The sequence below is a fragment of the Marmota monax genome, unplaced genomic scaffold (assembly GCF_021218885.2).
Source record: "Marmota monax isolate L192 unplaced genomic scaffold, Marmota_monax_Labrador192_F-V1.1 WCK01_AAM20220418_F8-fsc00003, whole genome shotgun sequence".
Lineage (NCBI taxonomy): Eukaryota > Metazoa > Chordata > Mammalia > Rodentia > Sciuridae > Marmota > Marmota monax.
In genome coordinates this window covers 6,783,691-6,809,483 of record NW_026694084.1, presented here as the reverse complement: position 1 = coordinate 6,809,483, position 25,793 = coordinate 6,783,691, and the positions used below count along the sequence as shown (strand labels likewise).

General features: G+C 41.7%; 1 protein-coding gene across 2 annotated transcripts in view; it reads right to left on the bottom strand.

Annotated features, from left to right (window-relative positions):
• Positions 1–25,793, bottom strand: part of Matn2 (matrilin 2) — a 146,807-nt gene that overhangs the window by 113,705 nt on the left and 7,309 nt on the right. For both annotated transcript variants that reach the window (XM_046464938.2, XM_046464937.2), the window contains exon 2: positions 19,551–19,718. In XM_046464938.2, coding sequence (XP_046320894.1) covers positions 19,551–19,692 — 142 coding nt within the window. In that variant the 5' untranslated portion in view covers positions 19,693–19,718. The remainder of the gene's footprint in view (positions 1–19,550; positions 19,719–25,793) is intronic.

Below are 25,793 nucleotides of genomic sequence, written 5' to 3'. Positions count from 1 at the left end.
AGTATGTCTTCGGAGACGTTTCTCTCATCATTGCCACTTGGTTGCATTGCACAAAGAGTACAGAATCCCCCCTCTTTGCGCCAGGTTCTAGGAATAGTATGAGAACCAGTCTCACACAGGGAGAAGTCTACTGCCTGGTAGAGAAGACGGGACTGTCAGACTCATAAAAGGTGTGAACAACCAGGATTCAGAGCTGTGCACCAACCCCGAGGAAGTCTGAGGCATGGGGGAGGCTCCTGAGCAAGGCAAGAGTATTATATTGCAACATTTTATTATGATAGAATGAGCGGGCATTGGCCAGATATTTTTTTAAATATTTATTTTTTAGTTGTACTTGGACACAATACCTTTATTTTAATTATTTATTTTTATGTGGTGCTGAGGATTAAACCCAGGGCATCATACGTGCTAAGCAAGCACTCTATCACTGAGCCACAGTCCCTGCCTCCAGATAGAGTCTTTAGTGGGGATTTTAGGCCCATAGTCCAGACCAGAGTGGGACACACATGGACACAGGTGGCTACAACAAGTGTAGAACACTGGATCCTAAGGGACAAGATGGGGATGACAGGGCTAGGGCAGGAGGCTGCAGGTGCCTCCTATGTAAGCTTAGACTTCATTAAGGAGCCAATGGGGAGCTGTGAAGGGTTTAAAATCAGCCTCCTAGCCCCAGCAGATTTGAAGATAGCCCATCCCAAAGAAGTGTTAATGAAGTCCTTCCTGCCCAGATTACTTCTTTGGCCCACCTGTGTCCCACCCCCTGGGCCTTCCCACCTACATTCCATCACTGAAAGAACTACAAAAAGGGGAGACAACCGCACTTCCACGGATTCCACCTCTTGGGTCCCCTTCTTCCTCCAGGAGAAGACTTTTCTGCTGTCCTTTAATAAACTTCTAATTTCTACTCTGGAAAAAAAAAATAAATAGATAGATAGATAAATAAAAAAAAAAAATCAGCCTCCTCGGGCTGGAGTTATGGTTCAGTGGTAGAGCACTTGCCTGGCATGTGTGGAGCCCTGGGTTCGATACTCAGCATTACATATAAATAAATTAAAGATCCATTGACAACTAAGAAATATTTTTTAAAAATCAGCCTCCTTTGGAGCAGATTCCTATTGCTCCTGACTCAGCCTCGACTCCAGTCTTGTCCATAACTGGCCATCTCCAGGCCTGCCTGCTGCTACCACACTACCCTGGCATGCCCTTCCATCCAAGTCCTGAGTCTAGTGTCAGGTATAAACTAACATCTCGCTAGGTACAAACTACTAGCAAAAGCACTAGAGAGAATTTAAAGAAAACTCCTTCGTCTTCAGGAGCGGAACTTCTGCTCTTTATTATCTCAGGCCAGGGTGAGTCTATCTGACAAACAGGAGCAGAAAAACACAACTGGGCATGCTCAGTCCTCTCCATGAATCTCACCTCATCCCCCCAAGCCTTGTGAAAGCAAGGTCAACCTTCCTCTGATCCCCTAAATCCTCTGCAAGCCTACCTATGCCCACCCCATTCTCTACAGTGACTCCCCTGGGTGCCTAGCTTGTACTCAAACCCCAATTTATTTGAAACTTGTCCTCTCTCCACTTTGATACAATGCTTCATTGCCTCCATCCTTGCTTAACTTGGCTTTGGTTTTGACTCCCTAGACACACTGGGACAGTAGATCATACAAAAGGACACAGACTGAGCCAGCAATTTGTTCCCTCATCACTTGGTGCTTGAGCAAATGCTCTGCTCCAGCTGCCGTAGTTGCATTGAGCTTGCCGCCCAGTGCTAGGGTTGCCATGGAAGCCAGGAACAACATTTCAGGAATCCCCACAGCCCCGGCGACCTTGGTTTCTAGGCTGTTCCGCAAAAAAGCCTTTCTTGCAACTGATCATTAAGTTAAAGATTAGTTAATAAGATAGCAAGTTAATGAGCTGAAATGGTATTTCTTCAAACTCAGGAAAAGTAAAGCCCTTTGGATTTGCAAGTTTTAAAGTTGAAAAGGGACTTTAAAGACTAGATTCAGTTTCCCTGTGCTACAAATAGAGAAGGCAGGTCATACTGGGTTATGGGTGGTCCAGCTCCCAACTCCCAGCCTGCCTCATGTTCCCTAGGCCACACATTCTCTGCCCTGGGCAAGTAAGTCACTTGTTCTTCTCTAGCCTTCAGTTTCCTCTTCTGCAAGCTAGGGACAATAATTACACCTGCCTCGTAAGGTGTAATTATGAGGATTAAAAGAGAGATAAATGAGGATTAAATGAGAGAATATCTGTAGAGTACTTAGAATGGTGCCTGGAACAAAATAGGAGTTAAATAATCATTCATTATTGTTATTATTCCTGCATGGTATTGCATTGTTTTAGTCGGCTTTTTCACTACTGTAACTTAAGGACCCGATCAGAACAACTGTGGAGGAGGAAAAGTTTATTTAAGGGCTCGGAGGTCTCAGCTCCATCATGGTAGAAGAGTATGGTAGAGGGAAGCAGCTCACATGATGATCAGGAAACAGAGAGAGAGTTCTTCATTTGTCAAATACAAATAGGTACCCCGATATGGGGTACATATCCCCGGATCCCCACCTCCTCCAGCCACACCCTACCACTTCAGTTACCTCTCAGTTAACTCGTCTCAGGGGATTAATTCACTGATTGGATTAAGACTATCACAACCCAATATTTTTCCTCTGAACCTTCTTGCATTGTCTCACATGTGAGCTTTTAGGGGATACCTCATGTAAACTATAACATGCATTAAGAGTCCTATGGCAGCAACATTTGGAAGAGTCATTTCCAGAATGGGAGTCAGAGACACGCATTCTGATCCTCACCCTGCTACCAGCTAGGTGACATTGGTCACAATTTTTTTTTGGCTATATCATGTTTTTTAATCTCTGGTTTTCATTCTCCGATAAAATTAGAGAGTTGGATTAAATGTGTCATGGTTCTTTTTTAACTTGGTATATATGATTCTAAATAAGTTAAATAGAAATGTTTCTCGATCTTTACAAATGGTCATATTCATATTTATAATGATAGTGAATATTTATCAAGCAATGGATAGATATATATCACCTGAATGCTAAATGCTGTACATGAACTAACTCATTATTCCTCATCACAAGCTCGTGTCCCCATTTCACAGGTGGGAAACTGAAGCTCTGAGAAGTTAGGACCTTTGCCTAAGGTCACACAGTAAGTGGTGGAGCCAGGATTTGAATCCAGGCAGCTGACTCTAGAATTCATGAGAGTCTACAGGAGACAAGAAATGTACACACACACAGCTATGCAGAGCACAACTTGCAGAACTTTATACAGGTTCATGTTCCCCAGGTGTAACTAGAATACTCTGCAGGCTGTATCCATAAATTCCAAGCAACCTGGTACTGTTCAAGTACCAAGGGGCAACATTCTTCCTCACACTCCAGAGATTACTTGACTCCACCATCATCCCTCACCTGGTAACAGCATCCACCTGCTAACCAGTGTTTGCCTTTGTCCTCTACAGACTGATCCCAAGAAATCATGTCATGCCTTTGCATAAATCTCCAACGACTCCCATCTCTCTCAAAAAAATTCAGTTGTTATGGTGGCCCCTACACAGTCCTCTTGTTCTGCTCTCCTAATCTCCTACCATGGTCGCTCACTCACTGCAAGAGCCACAGAGACCTCTCTACTGGACTAATCCTTCAGTCCTGCTCCCACCTGCTGTCCCCCTGCCTGGAACCTGCTTCCAGAAATTTGGCCCCTCACCATCTTCAGGTGTGTGGAGAAAGGCCACCTCAGTGAGGTCTCCCCCCTCACTTGACCTAAATAAAGCTCAGCTCCATGGCATGCTAAGCAAAACAAGGACCACACAGAAGGACAGATATGGCCCCATCTCACTTAGATGTGGATCCAAAACATCAAACTTGGAAACAAAGTGAATGGCTCATGCAATCAATTCCACAAAGAATTGATTTGAAGACTGGTATTTTATTTAAAATTGGGGGAAAAAACCGTGCTATTTTATATTTAAGTCTGTACATACTCAAATAGATACTTAAATTTGAAAAGTACTAGTATTAACAATACGTGCCACCTCCTCATTCCTTCAATCAATCAGTGCACATTTATTGAGAGGCTACTATGCCACATGCTTTGATTCAAACATGAAATGACTTAATTCCTAGTCTTAATGATTTTACATTAGAGATTCATTAACATTACTTTGCAACTTACCAAGTGTTTTAGTTTTGTTTTTAATAACAGCAATAGCATGTGCTGATGCTATCTCTGTGCCAGACCCTTTATATGCATTATCTCATTGCATCTTCATCACCACTCTGGGAGGCAGGTACCATTATCATCCCCATTTTACAAATGAAATGATGGGGGGTTCAGAGTGGTTAAGCTATATACACATGGTCACACAGTAGAGAGCCAGAATTCAAGTTTGTCAAAAATTAGCCATATCTGGGCATGGTGGCACACACCTGTAATCCCAGGGGCTCGGGAGGCTGAGACAGGAGGATTATGAGTTCAGAGCCAGCCTCAGCAATTTAGCAAGGCCCTAAGCAACTCAGTAAGACCCTGTCTCTAAAAGGGCTGGAGATGTGGCTCAGTGGTTAAGCGTCCTGGGTTCAATGCCCAGTAACAAAAAAAAAAAAGAATGTAAAATGGAGCCAGGTACCCATGCCTGTAACCTCAGCAGCTCAGGAGACTGAAGCAGGAGGATCTTGAGTTCAAAACAAGTCTTATCAATGGCGAGGTGCTAAGCAACTCAGTGAGACCCTGTCTCCAAATAAAATAAAAATAGGGCTGGGGATGTGGCTCAGTGGTTGAGTGCCCCTAAATTCAATCCCCAGTACCCACCCCCCCAAAAAAGAATGTAAAATAGTACAGCCACTATACAAAAGTTTGGTTGCTCCTCAAAAAGTTAAACATAGAATTGCCACATTTCCTAGAAGTTCTTCACCTTGGTATATATCCAAAGGAATTGAAAGCAGGGACTCAAACAGACACTTGTATGCCATTTTCATAGCAGCATTACGTGACAGCTGGACACTGAAAGCAACTCAGATTAGATGAATGGATGAACAAAATGTGAAAAAAAAAAAAAAAAAAAAATATATATATATATATATATATATATATATAATAAAATATTATTCAGCCATAAAAAGAATGAAATTATTGTACATGCTACAATATTGATGAACCCTGAAAACATTATGCTAAATGAAAAGAGCTAGACATTAAAGACAAATGTTATACAATTCCATTTATAAGAGGTATTCAAAAAGGTAAATTCATAGAGACAGAAAATAGAATACAAGTAACCAGGGGAAAGGGTGGGGAAAATGGGGAGCCACTGCTTAATAAGTATGAAGTTTCAGTTTGGGATGATGAAAAAGTTCTGGAAAATAGGGACGATAGTTGTATAACACTGTAGATGTACTTAACATCATCAGACATATACTTCTAAATGTTAAAACGATCAATTTTATGTTATGCATATTCTAACACAATAAATGAGCAAATAAGTAAATAAATGCAAAGGATTAGAAAGGAGGCCAATTATTTAAGCTACAGTAACCAAGATACTGAAATAAGCAAATTTGAGATATAGTAATATATGTACTTTTTAAAATAACATAATATGATCAAGAGCTGTGTCATCTAAGCTGGGCATGATGACCCACATCTATAATTCCAGCAACTCAGGAGTCTGAGGCAGGAGGTTCACCAAGTTTAAGGCCAGCCTGGGCAACTGAGCAAGGCCCTCAGCAATTTAGTGAGAACTTTTCTGAAAATAAAAAATAACAATAAAGGGCTGGGGTTGTGGCTCAGTAGTAGAGCACTCGCCTCTATGTTCGAGGCCCTGGGTTCCATTCTCAGCACCACATAAAAAATAAATAAGTAAGATACAGGTATTGTGTCCAATTACAACTAAAAAATAAATATTTTTTTAAAAAACAATAAAAAGTCATATGGAAGTAGCTCAGTGGTAAAGCACCTCTGAGTTTAATCCCCAGTATCAAAAAAAAAAAAAAAGAAAGAAAGAAAAGAGATAAGTCTACTAACTAGCATAATTTTGAAGTTCTGCATTATCTCTGGTAACTATAATATGCCTTGCAAACGTGTGATCTTTACTGGTGACTCAGTGCTAATACCCCTGAAGCTTGTTACCTACAATCTAATAGACGGAATACTAAAGTGCATTTACAGGTTAGTGAAAATTATATAATTTTTCTCCATCTAAATATGAACCCACTGAAGTCTACCAAGGGCTCTCGGAGGATCTGTGGGTCTCAGGTTAAGAATCTCTCATTAAAATGATGTGATCTGATCTAGGAGTGACTTCTGGTATCATTTATATGTCAGGTAAATCAACATCTCTGATCAGATTTTTCTTATCTATAAAATAGAGATCATTATAAAATCTACCTCTCAAGGACTTCATGAGGATGAGAGAGATAAGATAAGCAACAGGCGCTTTGAAAACTACCATCTTTAATAAATCCAGGAATTATCCAGGAAATCCTTGAATCCATAGAGACTTCCCCTCCCCCAACACCTGCTCCCCCCCGCCCCCACCATCCTCTAGGATTTAGCATTTCTTCAGATTTTTTGGCTAAGAGTTTTGTGATGTATGGGAACAAAACACTGGGCACTTTTTGTTAAAGAATGCCATATTACCTATAAGATACAGCTTAGCTGGGTGCAATGGCACACACCAGTAATCCCGCAACTTGGGAAGCTGAGGCAGGAAGATTGCAAGTTCAAGGACAGCCTCAGCACCTTATCAAGGGCCTAAGCAACAGCCTCCCTCAAAGCAAAAAATAAAAAGAGCTGGGTATGTAGCTCACTTGTAGAGCAACCTGGGTTGTTCAATCCCCAGTAAAAGAAAAAAAAAACAGTAAAACATATAGCTGTGTTATGGACTGCGATTTATACCAATAGATTTGAAAATGCAGATAAATGAGACAATTTTTTAAGGAAAATGCCAGTTACCAAAAGAGACCCAAAAAGAAATAGAAAAGTCAAATAGACTGATGGTTTTTAAAAAAAAAATAGATCAGTTGTCAAATATATACCCTTACAGAGGCCATCAATCCCAGATGGTTTTCTGAGTTCTCTGATACTAGGCAAAAATTTCCCCAAAAGACTATTCCTCAACCCACAGTACCTGTGGCTGTGAAGATACCAAATCCTAACATGACAGGTAGTGACCAGAGGTTGCCTTGGCATTGACCCCGCAGGACCCTCGGCACCCAGCATAAAGCCTTGCACACAATAGGTACTCAGAACAGTTCTATCTGTTGAATCACTGAGTGAGTGAATGGTAGGCAAATCATGAAGCAAAAAAAATATGTATTAGAACTAAGTCATACTGGTACAGAAAAGAAGCTATGTAAAATGGATGAATTTCTGCCAGGTGCGGTTGCACACACCTGTAATCTCAGCGGCTGGGAGGCTGAGGCAGGAAGATTGCCAGTTCAAAGCCAGCCTGAATTGTGAGGCCCTAAGTAACTCAGTGAGACTCTGTCTCCAAATAAAATACAAAAAAGGGCAATAGCTGAGTAAGTGCCTCTGAGTTCAGTCCTGGGTATCAAAAAAAAAAAGGACAGATTTCCTATTCCTCCTCATTTTGGAGATAAAACCAAGTTTGAGTGGTAGAGGAGAGTGGAGAGATGCTTCATTTAGTGGGTGGGACAATCACATGTGACAGACACAGGGACGCCAGCATTTGGGTACATACAAGTGAAAGGTAATCCCATCAAGTTCCAAAGATTTGAGGGTTATTCATCTTTCACTGGGTTTAATTCAGCCCTCAGAATAAGGGGGTTCCCACATACATATTTCTTCAACAAATGGGTGGATCTGGCTGGCACAAGCCCTGGTGTCAGGGTGGGGAATTCGGAACTAGAAATGGAAAGCAACTCCCCGAAGCCTTTGCCAGGTCTGAGCCCACTGGGTGGGATTCCTTTGCATTTACTTCATGGTCCAGCCTGACTTTCAGGCCCTCTGGACTCATCCTCCCTGTCTTCACATGACCCAATGCCCCATGCGGCACATAATCCTTCACGCCTCTCCTAAGGTCTCGTCTGGCTCTGAGCCCTACTGGTCCGGCATACACTCATCTCCTTTCCCATAGACCCTTCCCTTGCCTCAGCTCTTGGCACATCTGGCCTCCCAGCTTCCTCTTTGATATTTTAACTTATGAGAACTTCTCCCTTCCCTCTCCCAGCCCCATCATCATTGGAGCAGCCAAAATATACAAATCGCCCTCCTTTCATCTTTCTCTACAAATCGGCCTCCCCTGGATATATTGGAAGAAGACTCTTCTGAGCTAGTGGTTCCAATTCCTGGCTTTTGGAAAACCTCATGTGGATTGATTTCACACTCTGGCTAGATTGCGCTCATTTCCCATCTGCAGCCTGAAGATGCTGGCAGTGCTACCCATTGAAATTGTTTGGACCCACTTTAATGACTCAAATATGTGACACTGTTGAAGTCTTTGGATATACTTCTTCCCCATTCTGTCAGTCAATAACCATTATATCACCCTGATGTGGGAATATAAAGCAAATCAGAAAGGAAAAAAAAACAGGCAATTTAAGAACATGTCAGAAGATGATATATTGTCCCACAAACATGAAAGGAGGAAGCAAAGTGACTTGCTTGGAACTGAACTGCGCCCCCCCCATCCCCACCCCTGCAAATTCCTATGCTGAAATCTATCTCCCAGCATTTTAGAATGTATCTATAATTGGAGAAAGGGTCTTTAAGAGGTGATTAAGTTAAAATGAGGTCATTAGGGTGGGCACTAATTTAATATGACTGGTATCCTTACAAAAAGAAGAAATCTGGGCACAGGTACAGAGCAAAGGGACCATGTGAAGACACAGGGAGAAGATGACAGTCTAGAATCAAGGACAGAGGTCTCAGAAGAAAGCCATCCTGCCAACAGCTTGATCTCAGACTTCTAGCCTCCAGATGAGACCAAGAATTTCTTTGCATAGGCCACCCTGTCTGTGGTACACTGTCATGGTGGCCTTAACGAACTAATACACAACTCAAATCTCTATCACATTTTCCATCAAGAATACATTAAATATTTAAAGACTGAATGTTCAGGCAACTTTTTGAACTAGCTCTTCTTGCAATTTCAGCATTTAATAATCATTAAATATTTAGACATGAACTTCTAGAAGATGATTATTTTTATAAACATTATAAAAGAATATGAACTATTCTTTAAATATTTTCAATGGTGAGTTGGAGAAAAATTCAGAAGGCATTTTATCATATTTGCAAGTGATTCTAAATTGCTAAATTAAGGAGGAAAAGATCTCAAAAAGCAAGAATGATGAACCTAAATGAAAAAGAAAAAAAATTAATGTTTTTAGTAATGCATTATATTTATGTATACAAGTGGAATTTATATTGACATATTCATATATGGATGGAATATAATTTGCTCCATTTCAACCCACAAAGAAGATAAAATTTGATACAAATAAATTTAATAGCATGCGTGAGGCTCTGGTTTCATCCTCAGTATCAGAAAATAAACAAAGAAGTAAACTAAAAGCTTTCCACTTATGTTAAGAAAAAAGCAGGTACAAAGTGCTGGGGAGGGATATTGGTCAAATTCTATTGTTATATGGTGTGCATGCATGAATATGTGACAACAAATCCCATCATTACATACAACTGTAATGCAACAATAAAAAAATGTGGAAAAAAATATAGAAAAAAGCAGCTACATGAGAGCTGCTAAACTAAGTATAATAAATGTCATGATTTTCATGAATGGCAAATTTTACATAAATTAACTAAAAAGCCTAATACATTTTACCTGTAATCATCCACTCATCCAATTAACATGTTCAGAAGTGTAACATTGCCAGAGAGTAACATGCATAACCAATTACAATCATGCACCAAAATGATGTTTTGGTCATCAATGGACCACATATACAACTGTGGTTATTCCACATAGCTTAGGTGTGCAGTGGCTATACCATCTCGGTTTGTGTACGCACACTGATGTTTGTACCGTGATGATATCACCTTCTGACACATCTTTTAGAATGTGTCCCTATTTCTATATAATGCATGGCTACATATAGTGCCAGCCACTAATAATTTCTAAGTTATCTTGATTAAAAAACATTCACTCAAAAACTCCCAATGAGGGCTGGGGCTATAGCTCAGAGGTAGAGCACTTGCCTAGCATGCGTGAGGCACTGGGTTCGATCCTTAGCACCACATAAAAATAAGTAAAATAAAGGCATTCTGTTCATCTACAACTACAAAAAAATAAAATAAAACAAACAAACAATTCCCAGTGCAGATTTTTTCTCGGAATGCAAAAATAGGGTTTTTTTTGTTTTGTTTTGTTTTAAGCAGGGAGGAAAGTTCTTATCTTCCAGCTCCTTCCCTAATTCTGTAAATACTTCCACAGAATCCTAGAAAGTAAAGGTTTGTAGATTAGAGATGTTCAATATCTCTGATGCATGGAGGATTCCTTTCCTTTGTGGGTGATTCAGTGGCTAGACAGTTTCACATAGAAGCAAAATTGTTTTCCTTGAAAGCACAGGTGTTTTGTCCTGCCCTTCCTTCTAAAGGTCTTAATAACAATTCTAAAATCTTCATTACACAACCTTCAGAGAGTCCCTATGTCTTCTGTTTTTCAAGCTAAACATCCTTAGTTCTTTCCATTATTTTCCACATGCCCTGACTTTGGAAACTCACCAGCCTGGCAGCTTCTCTCTAGATATGTTCCTCTTTGCTCATCTGTTAGTTCATTTACTTGCATCTATCAGTATTTATCAAATGTCTGCTGTGTACCAGGCTCATTGCTAAGCGCTGCCAATACAATGATGAGCTGCAGAGGCAATTAAGCAGGCAATCACTGCACAGGCTAATGCAGTACAGGGAAATAAGGCACGCTGGGGGGAGATATAGGGGGTACTGAATCCCAACCGAAAACATTAGAAATGCTTCTACTGAGACCTGAAAGATGAGTCCAATTCAGGTGTGTGAAACAGAAGAGTTAGGGGTATAGAAGAGAGTTTGAGCAGAGGAAGCAGCAGCTGGCTTCTAGAATTCTACATCTGACTACTCAGTGAATTGCATGACCTCGAATGAGACTTTTAACTTCTCTAAGCCTCAATTCCTTCATCTGTAAAATGGAGATGACAGTACTCTACAGAGTGAAGCGTGACCTGTGCAGCACAGTGCCAGTCAAGTAAAAAATTAAATAATAATAATAATAATAATAACAACAACAATGGCAGCCATCATTACCATTATTTTCAGCAATTAGGGAGACCAGGGACATGGTTGACTCCTGAGGGGCAAGGCTGTATGCCTTGTCCCCACAGCATCGGCCACCAAATAATAGAAACAAAAAGTGGCTCTGTCACCCATTGAGAGTGACACAAACACATAAATACACTGCAGGTACAACACACTTGGGCAAGATGAAGCTAGAACATCTTAGAACTGATGAAGGAAATGAAAGAAGGGAGACATGTATGAGGCTTATAGAAAATGAAGGAGATAAAGAAAGTTTAATAAGAGAAATGGGATAAGAAAGAGAATCTGTAGAAGGAAAAAAAATCAAGTTATTTATTCATTGGCTAGGAAAGCTTTTAACTTTGTGGCGTATTGAAAGTCAGAAACTGTGCTTTTTTGGATTCTCCCGGCATTAATCACAAGATAGGAATGAGAAATTCATAGAGTTTATGAAAATGAATGATAACAGGTCAGTTTATACATTAAACAGAGCACAGGCATGAAAAATGCATTTGATGGGGAACAGTACGTCTGCTGAGTTACAGCCATGACAGTCCTGCCATGGGTCCCCAGGTCCCCATCTCCTGCTGCGATTCCGCTGCAGAGGATGCACCGTGGGTGGGCATGAAAGAAAGAGGGGATTTTACTTCAAAAGTCTTTGCTGTATTTAAAGCAATTCCATAAACACTCTGCATCAACCTTCATTTTTATAATCAATTCTGACAATAAAGACACACGCCAACCATCTGATTCTGAAGATGTCCCTTGTGATCTGCTGTGCTGTAAGAGGCTGGCTCCCTGTCCAGGCTTGGGGTCCACCTTTTGCCAACTCTCTCTGGGTAGGAAAATACTAGCAGTTTATTTTCAAAGTTTCAGAAGGGTGGGCCCAGCCTGCAGTTAGTTCATTCTCCAGCTGCAACTCTCCCTGCAGATGTTATTCATCTCGAATTGTCTTCCTGGCTCACGCTCCACAGCATCTCCTCCTAAGATCTTTTCCTCCTTCCCATTCCCATCCCACCCCTAGATTTCTCTTTAGCAATGGTTCTCAAACTGAGGTTTCCAGAAATGCAGCTTTTTTCTTTTTGGGGAGTACCAGGGATTGAACTCAGGGGTACTCAACCACTGAGCCACATCCCCCGCCCTATTTTGTATTTTATTTAGAGACAGGGTCCCACTGAGTTGCTTAGCATTTGTGCTGAGGGTGGCTTTGAACTCTGGATCTTTCTTCCTCAGCCTCCCAAACTGCTGGGATGATAGGCGTGTGCCACTGAACCCTGCAAAATGCAACTTCTTGAGCCCCAACCCAGACCTGCTGAATTAGACCCTCTCAGCAAAAGGCCTAATATTTTATGCTCTAACAAGCCTCCCAGGAACTTCTGATGAACAGTGAATTTGAGAATCACAATTCCACTGCCCTGGTCCGACTACCCCATCACTTGTGTCTCAATATCTCTATCTTCTTGTCCTCCAGAATATAGCATTACCTTGGCTGTCCTATTTGGAGAGAATGAAAGCAAGCCAAGGATTGCCTCAGGCATCCCACACAGAAAGGGTGTGAGGAAGGCAGGGAATTAGTGATATCACCAGTGACTACCTAGATGAGGCCTGAGGGATCTCTAACTTCAACGTCTTCCAAAAAAGAAAAAAACTGAGTCCTGGAGTTTGAGTCAGCCTTTCACTGCTGTGACTTAAAGGCCTAAACAATTGTAGAGGAGAAAAAGTTTATTTGAGGGTTCACGATTTCAGAGGCCTTAGTCCACAGAATGCTGGCCCCATTCCTTGGGGCTCAAAGTGAGGCTGGACATCCTGGAGGAAGTGTGTGGCAGAAGAGCATAGTGGAGGGAAGCAGCTCACATGAAGCAGAGAGGCTCCACTCACCAGAGGCAAAATATATACCCCATAGCCACGCCCCCAAGAACCGCTTCCTCCAGCCACACCCCACCTGCCTCCAGTCACCACTCAATTAATCCCATCAGGGATTAAATCTCCGATCGAGCCAGAGCTATAATCCAATCAATTCTCCCCCAGACCTTCTAGCATTGTCTTACACATGAGTTTCTGGGGGACACCTCAAATCCAAACCATAACACCTCAATCTAATCAGTGAATTAATCCCTGATGGGATTAACTGGATGGTATCTGGAGGCAAGTGGATTGTGGCTGGAGGAAGTGGTTCATTGGGGGCGTGGCTATGGGGTATACATTTTGCATCTGGCAAGTGGAGTCTCTCTCTGCTTCCATGTGAGCTGGTTCCCTCTGCCACACTCTTCCTTCATGATGTTCAGCCTCACCTTGAGCCCCAAAGAATAAAACCGGCATTCTATGGACTAAGACCTCTGAAACTGTGAGCCCTCATATAAACTTTTCCTCCTCTACAATCGTTCTGGTCAGGTCTTTAAGTCACAGTGGCAAAAAAGCTAAAACACCTCTTCTGTCTAGCTTTGCCGAAAGAATCCTCTATGAGTTTGACAAATTGCTTCCCCTCTCTGAGCCTCAGGTTCCCGGTTTGAGTATGAAATCTAATAATAACCACCTTGCAGTATTTCCCCTGTTGGATTAAAATGAGATAACATCCCTACTCACAGCAGGGGCTGCCCTCCATTGGTGCTATGAAAAAAATATAGTCCCATCTTCAAGGGATTTACAGCCTAGTGGTTAAAATAAGGCAAATACAAAAATAAGGACACTACAAATCCCTCTGAGGTAGGTACCATTATTATCCTTGCAGGGGAAGGTAGACAGAGTGGACACTGGGACAAAGGACCTGCAGCACGTGGGGGCTGCTGAAGGATGGCCTGGTCTGGCTGGGAGGCATAAGGTAGCCTTTGACTTGACCCTGGCCAGGGATGGGTCTTGGCTGAGGCAGGATACCCCTGGTGGTAGGAAATGGTTTTTAAAGGCCCCAGAAATCTCAGGGAAGAAGGAAAAAGTTCTAATCATGAAAAAGTGGCTTCAGGGGATGTAAGGCTGGTGGCAGAGCCGGAGACTCTGAGGGCTTCTCCATCTACTTTCCCACCTTATTGAGGATGTCAACAAATCTCAATTAGGGATATTGTTTTAGGATGCAGGAAATCTGGAAATCCTTTCTTTACCAGAAGCCAGTGCTTGAAAATGTTCCTAGTGCCCAAGCTAGAGGAAAAATCTGCACTGGATCTAACTAGCCCATCTAACTAGAAAATGCTACTGAGAGCAGGGCTCTCAGGCCAACAGGAAGATGAACAAGCACATTCTCCAGCCCAAAGTCTGGAGAAAAACTGCACTGACTACCAAGCCGGATGATTGAAATTCTCCAGCCAGACAACTCCTCCCATTACGTTGCTAATTTAGGAGATTTCAAAGGGCACCTCAAAGCCTCAGGTGCAATGTATCAAAATTTTACTAATATATTGATGTTGGGTTTAATTACACATATATGCACAAATGGAAACAAGTGTTTGATAACGTACTGTGATTTCCAAAGAGCAGAACTGGGGGCTGTATACGGTAAATTCTTAGATTTTCTTCATTCACCCCATTTTAAAATGATGAATTAGCAATTATGAAAAAGTTTCACTAAATTCTGTTGCCTCTTCCCTGAACACCTCTACAATTTTTCCCAGCCTTGTGTGTGTGTGTGTGTATGCACACACATGCGTGCATGCAGTAGGCCTCCACTCTCACCATCCCCTGACCAGACTATGGGGCCAGATTCCTTTTAAATCTTTCCCGCCCATTTCTCGAATCTACTGCCATATTGCCACAAAGTGCTCTCATACAACACAAAATATGAATTCTGACTGGGTAGTATTGATCCGAAGGGGACTCTATTATAGGGGAAGGAAAAGGCCTCAAAGTTCATAGAAATAAAATAAGTGAAGTGGTAACTTTAGAAAAGAAAGTGCATATCAATAAGACCTGGTAAGAGAGACAACCAGGAGAGCAAGCTGACAGAAGGACAGAGTGGCCTGTGTACTCTCAGTCTTAGGAATAAGGGGAGTTAAGAATACAGTGGGTAGGGCTAGGGTTGTGGCACAGCAGTAGAGCGCTTGCCTTGCACGTGTGAGACCCTGGATTCGATTCTCAGCATCACATACAAAAAATAAATTAGTGAAATAAGGGTATTGTGTTCAATTACAACTAAAAAAGAAAAAGAAAAAAAGAATACAGTGGGTGTTTGAGGAAGGAGGATTGTTTTCCCAAATGCTGATATGTCCCAGTGGTTGCCCTGGGAACAGGTCCACCCCCAAATGACAGTGATGTAACAAAGAGAATAAAATGTGCACAAATGACACAGGCAATAATTACTAGTGGGACCACATGTCTTGCAGTTGGCAGCCCTAGGAAGGGTTTAGGGAGGAGCTTGGAAGGGGACATGTGTGCCCCTGCCAAAGATGGGGCAAGTGAGGAGGAATCCCAAGGTGCTGGGAACAGCACAGCCTGCTGATCCAACTCTACCTGCCAGTGCCCTCACCTGGAAGGGACTTTGGGATGGAGAATGTACTTGTTCATCCTCCTGTTGGCCTGAGAGCCCTGCTCTAGTAGCATTTTCTAGTTAGATGGGCTAGTTAGGTCCTGCCCTTTGCCAAGGCCCAGAAAGGTTGATTCTGTCCCAAGGGTAACATGGGTGCAGAATTTAAGTGATCAACATCATTGTTGGCTATAAGTAATCCTCAGGGCTCCCACTTTTGCAAAATGGGATTTGAGGTCTTTGTTGGAGCCTCAAATGTCCTAAATGACCAGTTCCTGACTCTTCCAGGCTTATCTCTAGCTCAGACTCCCTGTCTTACAGATGGCCCAGCATCCCCAGGGCCTACTCTAGTTCCACCTCCACGCTCCATCCTCATTCATCCTTCTGTGGCCTGCTCATCCCTGCAGGCTTTACATGGCCATGACCCTCAAGAGGAACGATTCCCTCTCCAGAGGAATAAGATACATCAAATTATGTTATGGCATGTGTGAAAGTGCCATAATAAATCCCATTATTAAGTATAATTATAATGCATCAATTTTTTAAAAAAAAGGCTTTTGCTTACAAAGGAAAAGAGAAGGGAGAAGGGAGAGAACAGACCAATTCCCTTAAGCCAGTCATTTTCAAAGTATGGTTCGAGGACCTCTAGGTGTACCTAAAATCCTTCCAGAGGACTCATGAGGTCATACTACTTTCACTATAACACTAATGTTTGCCTTTATATTCTCACTCATGAGTACACAGGGACAAAATGTTTTAGATTCTACATTGCAATCAATTCCAAGAAAACATTTGACAAGTTTAGTGTAGTATCGAAAAAGAATATCCCAAGTAAATGACAAGGCTATTAAAAATGCTCCTCCTTTTTCCAACTCCCATATCTGTGTGAAGTCATATATTTTTTCTATAGTCCAACCAATACAATATTTCATGACAGATGGATGAGAAATAAGAATCCAGGTCTCTTTTATTAAGCCAGACATGATACAGAATTACAAAATTGTAAGATAGGGCCACTCTTCTCACTAATTTCCTTTTTTTTAATATTTATTTTTTAGTTGAAGTTGGACACAATACCTTTATTTTATTTATTTATTTATTTTTATGTGATGCTGAGGATTGAACCCAGGGCCTCACACATGTGAGGTGAGCGCTCTACCACTGAGCCACAACCCCAACCCTCACTAATTTCTTTATTACTGAGAAAATACAGTTCATACAGAAAATACAAATAATTCATGTTAGCATGCTATAGACTTATTGTTTTATTCTTAAATTAATTAATGAGTATTTTTTAAGTTCTCCATTTCAATTTCTGGTCTAGTAAATCTTGCTAGATACGAACTCAGACAAAGCTCTTTGGGCAGCTCTGGAGACCAAGGCAGGAGAATCACAAGTTCAAGGCCAGACCAGCAATTTAGAAAGGCCCTAAGCAACTTAGTAAAATGCTGTCTCGAAATAAAATATAAAAAAGGCTGGGGATGTGGCTCAGTGATTAAGTGCCCCTGGGTTCAATCCTCAGGAGAAAAAAAAAAAGCTCTTTGGGATCCTCAATAATTTTCAAGTGTACAGGAAGGATCCTGACATCAAAAAGCTGGAGAGTCCCTGCCTTATACTGAGCAGCCTCAGCAGGCAGAGTGGAGCTGTCACTTGGATATGTCCCTACTCCTGCACGCTGATTCCACCAAATTAATGATCTTTTTAGATGCCTGTCTCCTTCACTACCTTGTGTACTTCCTAGTGGCGGCGATTCGTCTTAAAGTTTCCACCGCACACCACCCCCATGTCTGGCAGATGAACGAACGAGGTAAAAGAAGCCCATGCGGACAGACTGCACAGGCTGCTGGGTGAGTGGCTGATAGAAACATGCTTTTTTGTTTGTTTTTAAATTGGCTCAAGTCGTTACTAAGACTCTGATTTGAAATTAGGCATAAGTAGAAACATTTTTAAAAAACCAAAAAAATTGAACCTAAGAAACAATTCTGCCATTTCTACTGTTAAACTTTCAGACACACATGTACAAGCAAAGAACCTGAAGTCCTCCTCACTATCCTTGACACATTCCCCAGAAAAATGAGGAAAAGGAGGCAGTGCTGGATGTGGGATCAATGCCTTTGGCAAAACAAGCTTCTGCCTCAAATCTCAGAAGCCATGTGTATGTGTGTGTGTGTGTGTGTGTGTGTGAGTGACAGAGATCCAGAGAGCAGCTCCATAAGAAATGCAACTGCACAATCAGTGCTGGGAATTTAGGAATCTATCAACATTTTTTTTCAGTTATATATATATATATATATATATATATATATATATATATATATATGTATGTATGTATCATCTTGAAATTTTCTTTTTGGATTGAAGATTGAGCCCAGGGCTGCCTTACCACTGAATCACATCCCTAGCATTTTTTTTTTTAGTTGTCAGTGGACCTTTATTTTATTTATTAATATGTGGTGCTGAGGATCGAACCCAGTGTCTCACATAGGCTAAGCAAGCATTCTACCACTGAGCCACAACCCCAGCCCCCATCCAGCCCTGTTTTTTTTCTTATTAATTTTGAGACAGGGTCTAGCTGAATTGCTTAGGGCCTCCCTAAATTGCTGAGGCTGGCCTTGAACTTTCAATCTTCTTGCCTTAGCCTCCCCAGTCACTGAGATTACAGTCATGTGCCAGTGCACCTGACTTGAAATTTGCTTTTAAAAAACCCTTAAATCAATGTATTAAGCATCCCCAAGTCCTTTTCCCATGTGCAGAAGTATTATATTTATATCACTTTGGAAGAGGGATGTTCAACAGATGGGAGACATGAAGGACCTAGAATCACTGGGGTTATTATTTAGTCAGTGTCAGTAAAGATTCTGACCTCTCAAAACAAGGCCCTGTGATCCCTTTAGTCCCTGATTGTAATTTTGGATGCTGAGGTTACCAGGTTGCAGGACAGTTCCCTAAGTATCCTTCATGGGTGTCTGACTCTAATGACTGGCCAAGAAGCTATACATGTGAAGTACAGCTTCAAAGATCTTCATGGACTGAAAGCTCTGATAAAGCCATCATTTGCTGCATGCTTACAGTTTGCGTATATTCCCTAATTCACTCTTCACAAAAATGAACAGTGAACTTGCAATCCTCCTGCCAATGTTCCAAGGTTGGCATTCAAGTTTCCATTTTGTAAATGAGAAAACTGAGCCTGAGAAAAGTTACACATCCCAAGTATCACACCTGATAAGCAGCAGAGGCAGGACTTGAACCCAGGTCTATACCAAAACCAGTTCTTTCCATTGGCCGACCTGCCTATTACCTCCATATCCTGGGCACCCTGGCCCCCATGCTGAGAGCAGCCAATTTAAGTTCTGTCCATTTCAGGACATTTCCTTTTTCCTGAAGAAAACATGTTCACTGGGTGGAAATAATCAAGCATGATGTTCTTCATTCTGAATGTCTGGATTGAGCTCATAAGCCCATCTCTCCTGTGTGTCTGCTTTTCCCTATGCCACCATGGATGGAAGCATCATTCACAGATTTATCTGGAAAAGTCTAATAAAAAAAAAATTCTCAGAAAACTGTTGTCCAGATAAGTCCAACAAGAACATTTTCGGTGAAAAATCTTGCCCTGTGTATTAGAGAAAAGTCCTGAGCCTCAGATTAAACTGAAGACTTTAGAGAGGTGTAATCATATTTTGAAAACCTGCTACCACACCATCAACTCTGGCTGCTCTCAACAGCACTGAGATTCCCCTTCCCCCAGCACAGGCAAGAGAGGACCCAGGGACAGAAAAGCTCCAGAGACCCCATCCCAGGTCCAGGGCCCTCCCTCAACCTGTGGTTCTGTCACTCACCCAGGAGGGCCGTCTGGGGGTGGGTCCGAGCATGTCTGCCCCGGGAGAAGGACCTAGTGTGTGGACGCTCTCTGGCCGCAGATGAGAGGAAGAGGTTCTGTCCCAGGAGAAGCAGCACGCAGCCCACCAGCATGGACTCCATTTTCAAGAGGAGGAAGAAGAGCAAGGCTGTGACACATGACAGGAGAGAGGGATGGGTGAGATTTCCGGGTGTTCCTGAACTCTGGGTGCTACAAACCCCCACCCTGCCTTTTCAGGTCCCAGACACACCACTTGCATTCAGAATGCCATTTGTGTGTTAGGTGGTTTAGAACTTGAGTAGCCCTCATTGGTAGGTTCTTAAATACTCTGAGCAGAGCATGCCCAGTGGGAATTTTTAGGTCACCAAAAGATGGAATGGAAAACTGGAAGGGGGAAAAAACCTATCCTGAAGGATTTTCAATCCATTAAGTTTGTTATCCACCAGTCATAGGCCCATTCTGTATCTTAGTTTGGAAAAATTGAAAATTCTAATTAACACTATTCCTTCAGTAGATTAATAGTAGATGGCATAATTAATATACATAAATTTCCCAAGAAATGCACAGGTAGCTGACAAAATGTAGCATCACATGGCCAATAGGCCTCTCTGCCTCCCTGCCTCCCACATACACTTACTAAGAGGGAACATGATACAGTGATTAAGGGCTTGGACTCTGCACTAGACTGAGTCCATGTGCCAGGCACTATTCTAAATACTTTACATCTATTAGCTCACTCAACTAACTAATATTCATCCCAAATCCCCCTAAGGCTCAGGGTGGTTAAGTAGCTTGCCGAAGGTCACAAACAGTTAGCAAGGGTCAGAGCCCAGACTCAAGCCCAGGGTGAGCAGGCCAATATGCCAATGCATTGATCAGCAGAAAACTCAAGTAGATGTGAGTCAAATCCCCAGAGGGCAATTCATTAAAAGGCCATAGCTGTTTCACTGTCAGAGACAGGGGTGGGGCAAAGACCAGTTCCCAAAACTTCACAAAAAATACTGAATAATTCAGCAAGTTGTCCAGCCAGTTGCTTTCAGGAACTGACCTGGTAATGGCCTGTGGACTCTCAAAGTCCCACCATTTTTCACACTTGCTGTATGAAGTCAGCTCACTTTATACTATGCATTTGCATTCTATTAAGAATAGGGAATGTTTATTCAGCACTTACTATGTGCCAGGCACTGGGCCAAGTGCTTTAAAAGTACTAAGTGATTTAATTATTACAGTAACTCAGAAAAGTCACTCCTTCGCAGTCACATGCCTCATTGTGGAGTGAAACCGGAGTGCACTTACTCCTTATGGGTAACTACTTCCCACCCCCTTGAACAACTTACTCTCTGCCAGATAGATCCCTTAACTCCAAGATTCTGAGAAAAGGAAGAAAACTTAGAATATTCTGCCTCTTTCTCTAATCTTAAACCTATTATTTACTTTTAAATATCTTTGGCATTTGTGACCTGATTTTATATGATGCTGTGTGTGACATCATTAATATGTGATTTATTATTTTCATGCCATTCCCTTTCCTCTAAATGAAGCAAATACAAAGTCCATGTTTACTCGTCCAAAATGTATCCAACATACTCTCAAGGCCCTCTTCCTTCCTGATACAACTGTACTTTGAAGTCATTTCCAGGACTATTGCTCCTCCTTGCTCCTGGTTGTACATATATACCACTGAAGCCAGTGCCTAACACATAGTACATGTGGAATAAGTGTTAGCTATTTACTATTATTATTATCGTCATCATTATCACATCATTCTGCATGAAAACCAATTAATAGGAAGTATACATTGTTAAGTTTGTCATATCAAGTCATTTCATGATCATTAAATTAACTTTTATGATTACTTATGAATATTCTTATAATAAAATATAACACAAAATTCATAACTTTAAAATATACATTTTAGGGCTGGGGATATAGCTCAGTTGGTAGAGTGCTTGCCTCACATGCACAAAATCCTGGGTTCAATCCCCAACACCAAAAAAAAAAAAAAACCCAACAACAACAAACACACACACACACACACACATACACACACACACACACATTTTACCTGAAAAACATTTAAAACTCTGCTTTCACAATGCAATGGCATGGCAAGCCAAAAACTGGTAGATTATATCTGCAAAACATATATCTGATAAATTATTTATATCCAAACTGTATAGATTCTTATAACTGAAAAAGAAAAAAGACAAACAACCCACTTAAAAAGGTACAAAAGGTTTGAAGAGTCCTATTACCAAAAAATATACTTGTGGGTGGTTGTTTGTTTGTTTGTTTTGGAACAAGTATTGAACCCAAGGGCTCTTAACCACTGAGCCACATCCCCAGCCTGTTTTTTATTTTGAGATGGGGTCTCACTAAGTTGCTTAGAGCCTTGCTAATTGCTGAGGCTGGTTTTGAACTTGTGATCCTCCTTCAGTCTACCAAGCCACTGGGATTATAGGCGTGTGCCACTGCACCCGGCCAAGGAAGACATTTGGATAACAAACATATAAAAATGTTCGAGACTCTTAGTCATTAAAAAAAAAATTAAAACCATAATAAGTTGCCACAACAAATCCAATAGCAAAAAAAAAAGAATTCAGCAACTCCTTGTAAGGTTAAACATAACCTTGCCAAATGACACAGGGTAACCCACTGTCCCTGTTCACCCAGGACTAGCCCTGCTTTAGCACTGAAAATTCCCACACCCTGAGAAATACTAAGTCTGAGGCAAACCAGATGTTTTGTCCCCACCAGCAACCCTGATCCTAGGTATTTACCCAAAAGATAAGACTACACATTCCCACAAACACTTGTACTCAGAAGCTCACAGAAGCTTTAATTGTAAAAGCTAAAAACTAAAAACAATCCAAAAGTCCATCGACAGTTCAACAAAGTATAGCACGTGCACACAATGGAATCCTTCACAGCAATTCAAGGAATGATCTACTGGGTGAATCTAGAAACAATTACGCTGAGTGAAAGAGCCAGACACAAAAGGATTACATATGGAAAGATTCTATCTATATGACATGTAATCAAGGGCAGGACTGCAGGACAAAAGGCAGGTCAGGGTTCCCTGACAGGCATGCCGAAAGGAGATCCGATGTGAGGGACTCTGGGGAGAAGATAGAAATGTTTACACTGTGATCATGGTGGAGCTAGACATTCATCCAAACCCATGAATCTGTACACTTAAAATTGATGAATTTTAATTATAGGTCTGGGCCACCAACTAACACCAGGCTGGTGGCACAGACCTATAATCCCAGTGGCTCGGGAGGCTGAGGCAGAAGAATCAAAAATTCAAAGCCAGCCTCAGCAACTTAGCAAGGTCCTGAGCAACTTGGCGAGATCCTGTCTCTAAATAAAATACAAAATAGGGCTGGGGCTCTGGCTCAGAGGTTGAGTATCCCTGAGTTCAATCCCTAGTAGCCACCCCCAAAAAAGGGCACTAGGGATGTGGCTTAGTGGTTTAACGCTGAGTTCAATCCCTGGTTCCCCCACCCCCTTCCAAAAAAGAAAAAAACGTTGCTAACATAAAACAAATATGGTAATATTATTATCAGACAAGACAGGTTTTCCTTAAAAATATAATGGTAGGGAAACAAGAGAAAAACAAGCCAGTGCATGCATACATCTCTAAGGTTGTCACCATTTGGCATTCACAGCTGTCAGCACTTGAAGAACAGGAGCCATCTCTAACTGGAAAACAGAATAATGTTGGAGAACAGTTCCTTTCAAAGATGAGCACATGAGAAGAATTGTTCTGAGAAATAGAGGTTAATTCAATCTGAACAGATTCCATGAAGCGTTTTGTGCACATGGAAAGAATATTTTAAAATAATACAAAGGCTATGACTTTTGTTTCAGCAATTTTTCTCCCCCGATGGAACAATGAGTCTTTTCATTTCGCTTTACCATGGAGCTGGGGGAAGAGAGAGGAGATTGTTCTGTCTTAGCTAGGAGTTCTTCTAAGCATCACTTGTGACTCAACAGGCGGGTAGAAACCCACCAGAGCCAACACTATGTGCTGTGGGCCTGGCTCTGGACACTGTGTGACCTCACATGGATGACATTACCCTTCTGGGCTTTAATCAGTCCGTTATAAAATAAGAGCCATGACCCAGAAGCAATGTCTTTCAACCTAAACCAGGCACAGGCCAGGAAGACTCTGTTATCCTAAAGAAGGTGGCAAGATACCCTCCTGGGTGCTAAGTCCCGCTCAGACAAGAAGAAAAAGCAGGGAGGCGCTAACGTTTATTATGTATCTATGGTGGACCAGGCAGTGAACTGGACATCTTGCAAATTATCATTTCATTTGAGCTCCACAATCATTCTGCAAGGTGTTGTAGGACCCTAATTATAAAATTAGGATGGAACACTAAAGTTTATGGACAGTCCAAGCCTCACAATCAGATTCTGTACTTGCCACCTATCAAGCAGTCAGCTTACTTGTGAAGAAGAAGAAGAAGAAGAAGAAGAAGAGGAGGAGGAGGAGGAGGAGGAGGAGGAGGAGGAGGAGGAGGAGGAGGAGGAGGAGGAGGAGGAGGAGGAGGAGGAAGAAGAAGAAGAAGAAGAAGAAGAAGAAGAAGAAGAAGAATGAAAGAAAAAAAAAAAGAAGAAGATTGCCCTAATTTGTAAGTTTTTAGATGCCGGTTTCAATAATTTTGTCCCTTTCAGACCTCTCTGTCACATCCCAGGCGTACATCCCACTACTCAGATACATTCACAGAGAATCACACAATGCTGGAGTTGGGAAACATCAGAGGCCCTACCTTCCTGCCTGTCACCTACTGCCAAATTCCCATTGCCCATGTGACCACAAATGAGAAGCCAATCTCTGCTAGGACTCAAAGCCATCATGGTTCCCAGGCAGTTCTAGATATTAGACCTCAGTTCTTGTTGAGGTTGACCTGACATGGCTGTCTTTAACTTCTACCTAGTGGTGAAGGCCTACTTGCCAACTCTGCCTGTCCAAGCATGAACTCATCTTCTCCCACTCAGTCCTTTTATGGTCAAGGTAACATCATGTGCTCATCCATCTCAACATCCTGATCAGAAACTTGGAGCCAACCTCCTGGTGTCTTCTGCATCCCCACCACATTCTTGGGGACACAAACTAGTTTTCCCACTTTCCTTCTGCACCCACTTCATTCTGCACCTTCCCCATCCAGGCCTCCTGACAGTTCCCACCATGTAGCCAAAGCTGTGCTCCCACCCTTTTTCACCCAGACTTTTCCAGCAACCTCTGGACTGCACTCCTTGTGCTGGTCCTTCACCTACTGGCCCTGTCCCTCCTGTCTGGAATCTTTCTTTGGCCTTAGTGTCTACATTACCACTCAGGGCCCTCCATGACTGCCCACCAGCCATGTCTGCAGCATGGCAGCTCCCACATCTACTCAAGGTTCCCATCTGAGTCTGAGGAGCTCAGATTCTTTCACACTGAGTGCCCTCATTCGTGCTGGTGTCTTGGCCTGCAAAGTCTGTGTTCTATGTAGTCATGATGACATTCAGCCATCACTGAAAGTTCTGCTCATGCATCACCCAGTTGGTCAGTGTACTTGAGTTTTCCCAAGGACTGACTCTCCCACCCACCCCAGTTGGTTGTCTACTCTAGCACTTCCTTTATTTTTCTTGCTACCATGTCCGTCTTCCTGCCTCAGTGGTGAGTTGCTCCTTGGGACTATGCCTTGTCACCTTTGTGTACCCCACATGCTGGATGCCAAATTTTGTAAATAAATTTTTAGAAAAATCAATAAATGTTGAATAAATACTCATTCAATAGAAGAACAATAAATGTCAAAAAAATTGGCCATTGTTCTATATAAAACTCAATGCCTGGCCTTCTTCTACAGATTATATTTGTTTGAAATGTAGATGACCCTAATAAAAGGCCCTCTCCCACTTTCCTAGTGGGAGGAGCCCCATACAATTTCTTGAGAAACTTGAATTTACGATTTATAAAGAATATAGATGAAATATCAAACATCTACTTACAATAACATCAGTTTAATCACAAATACATATTTAAGACATTAAATGATATTATAATATATTGATATTATGACTAACATAATATAATATGTAATAATATTATATTAATTTAAACATAATGTTTTGTCACTTTAAAAAATGAATAATAAAATAAGAGATTTTTTTCTCTCTTGTTTCATAAAACAATGTTCTCAAATGCTTTACTTGCTTTACTAACATTGGTAAT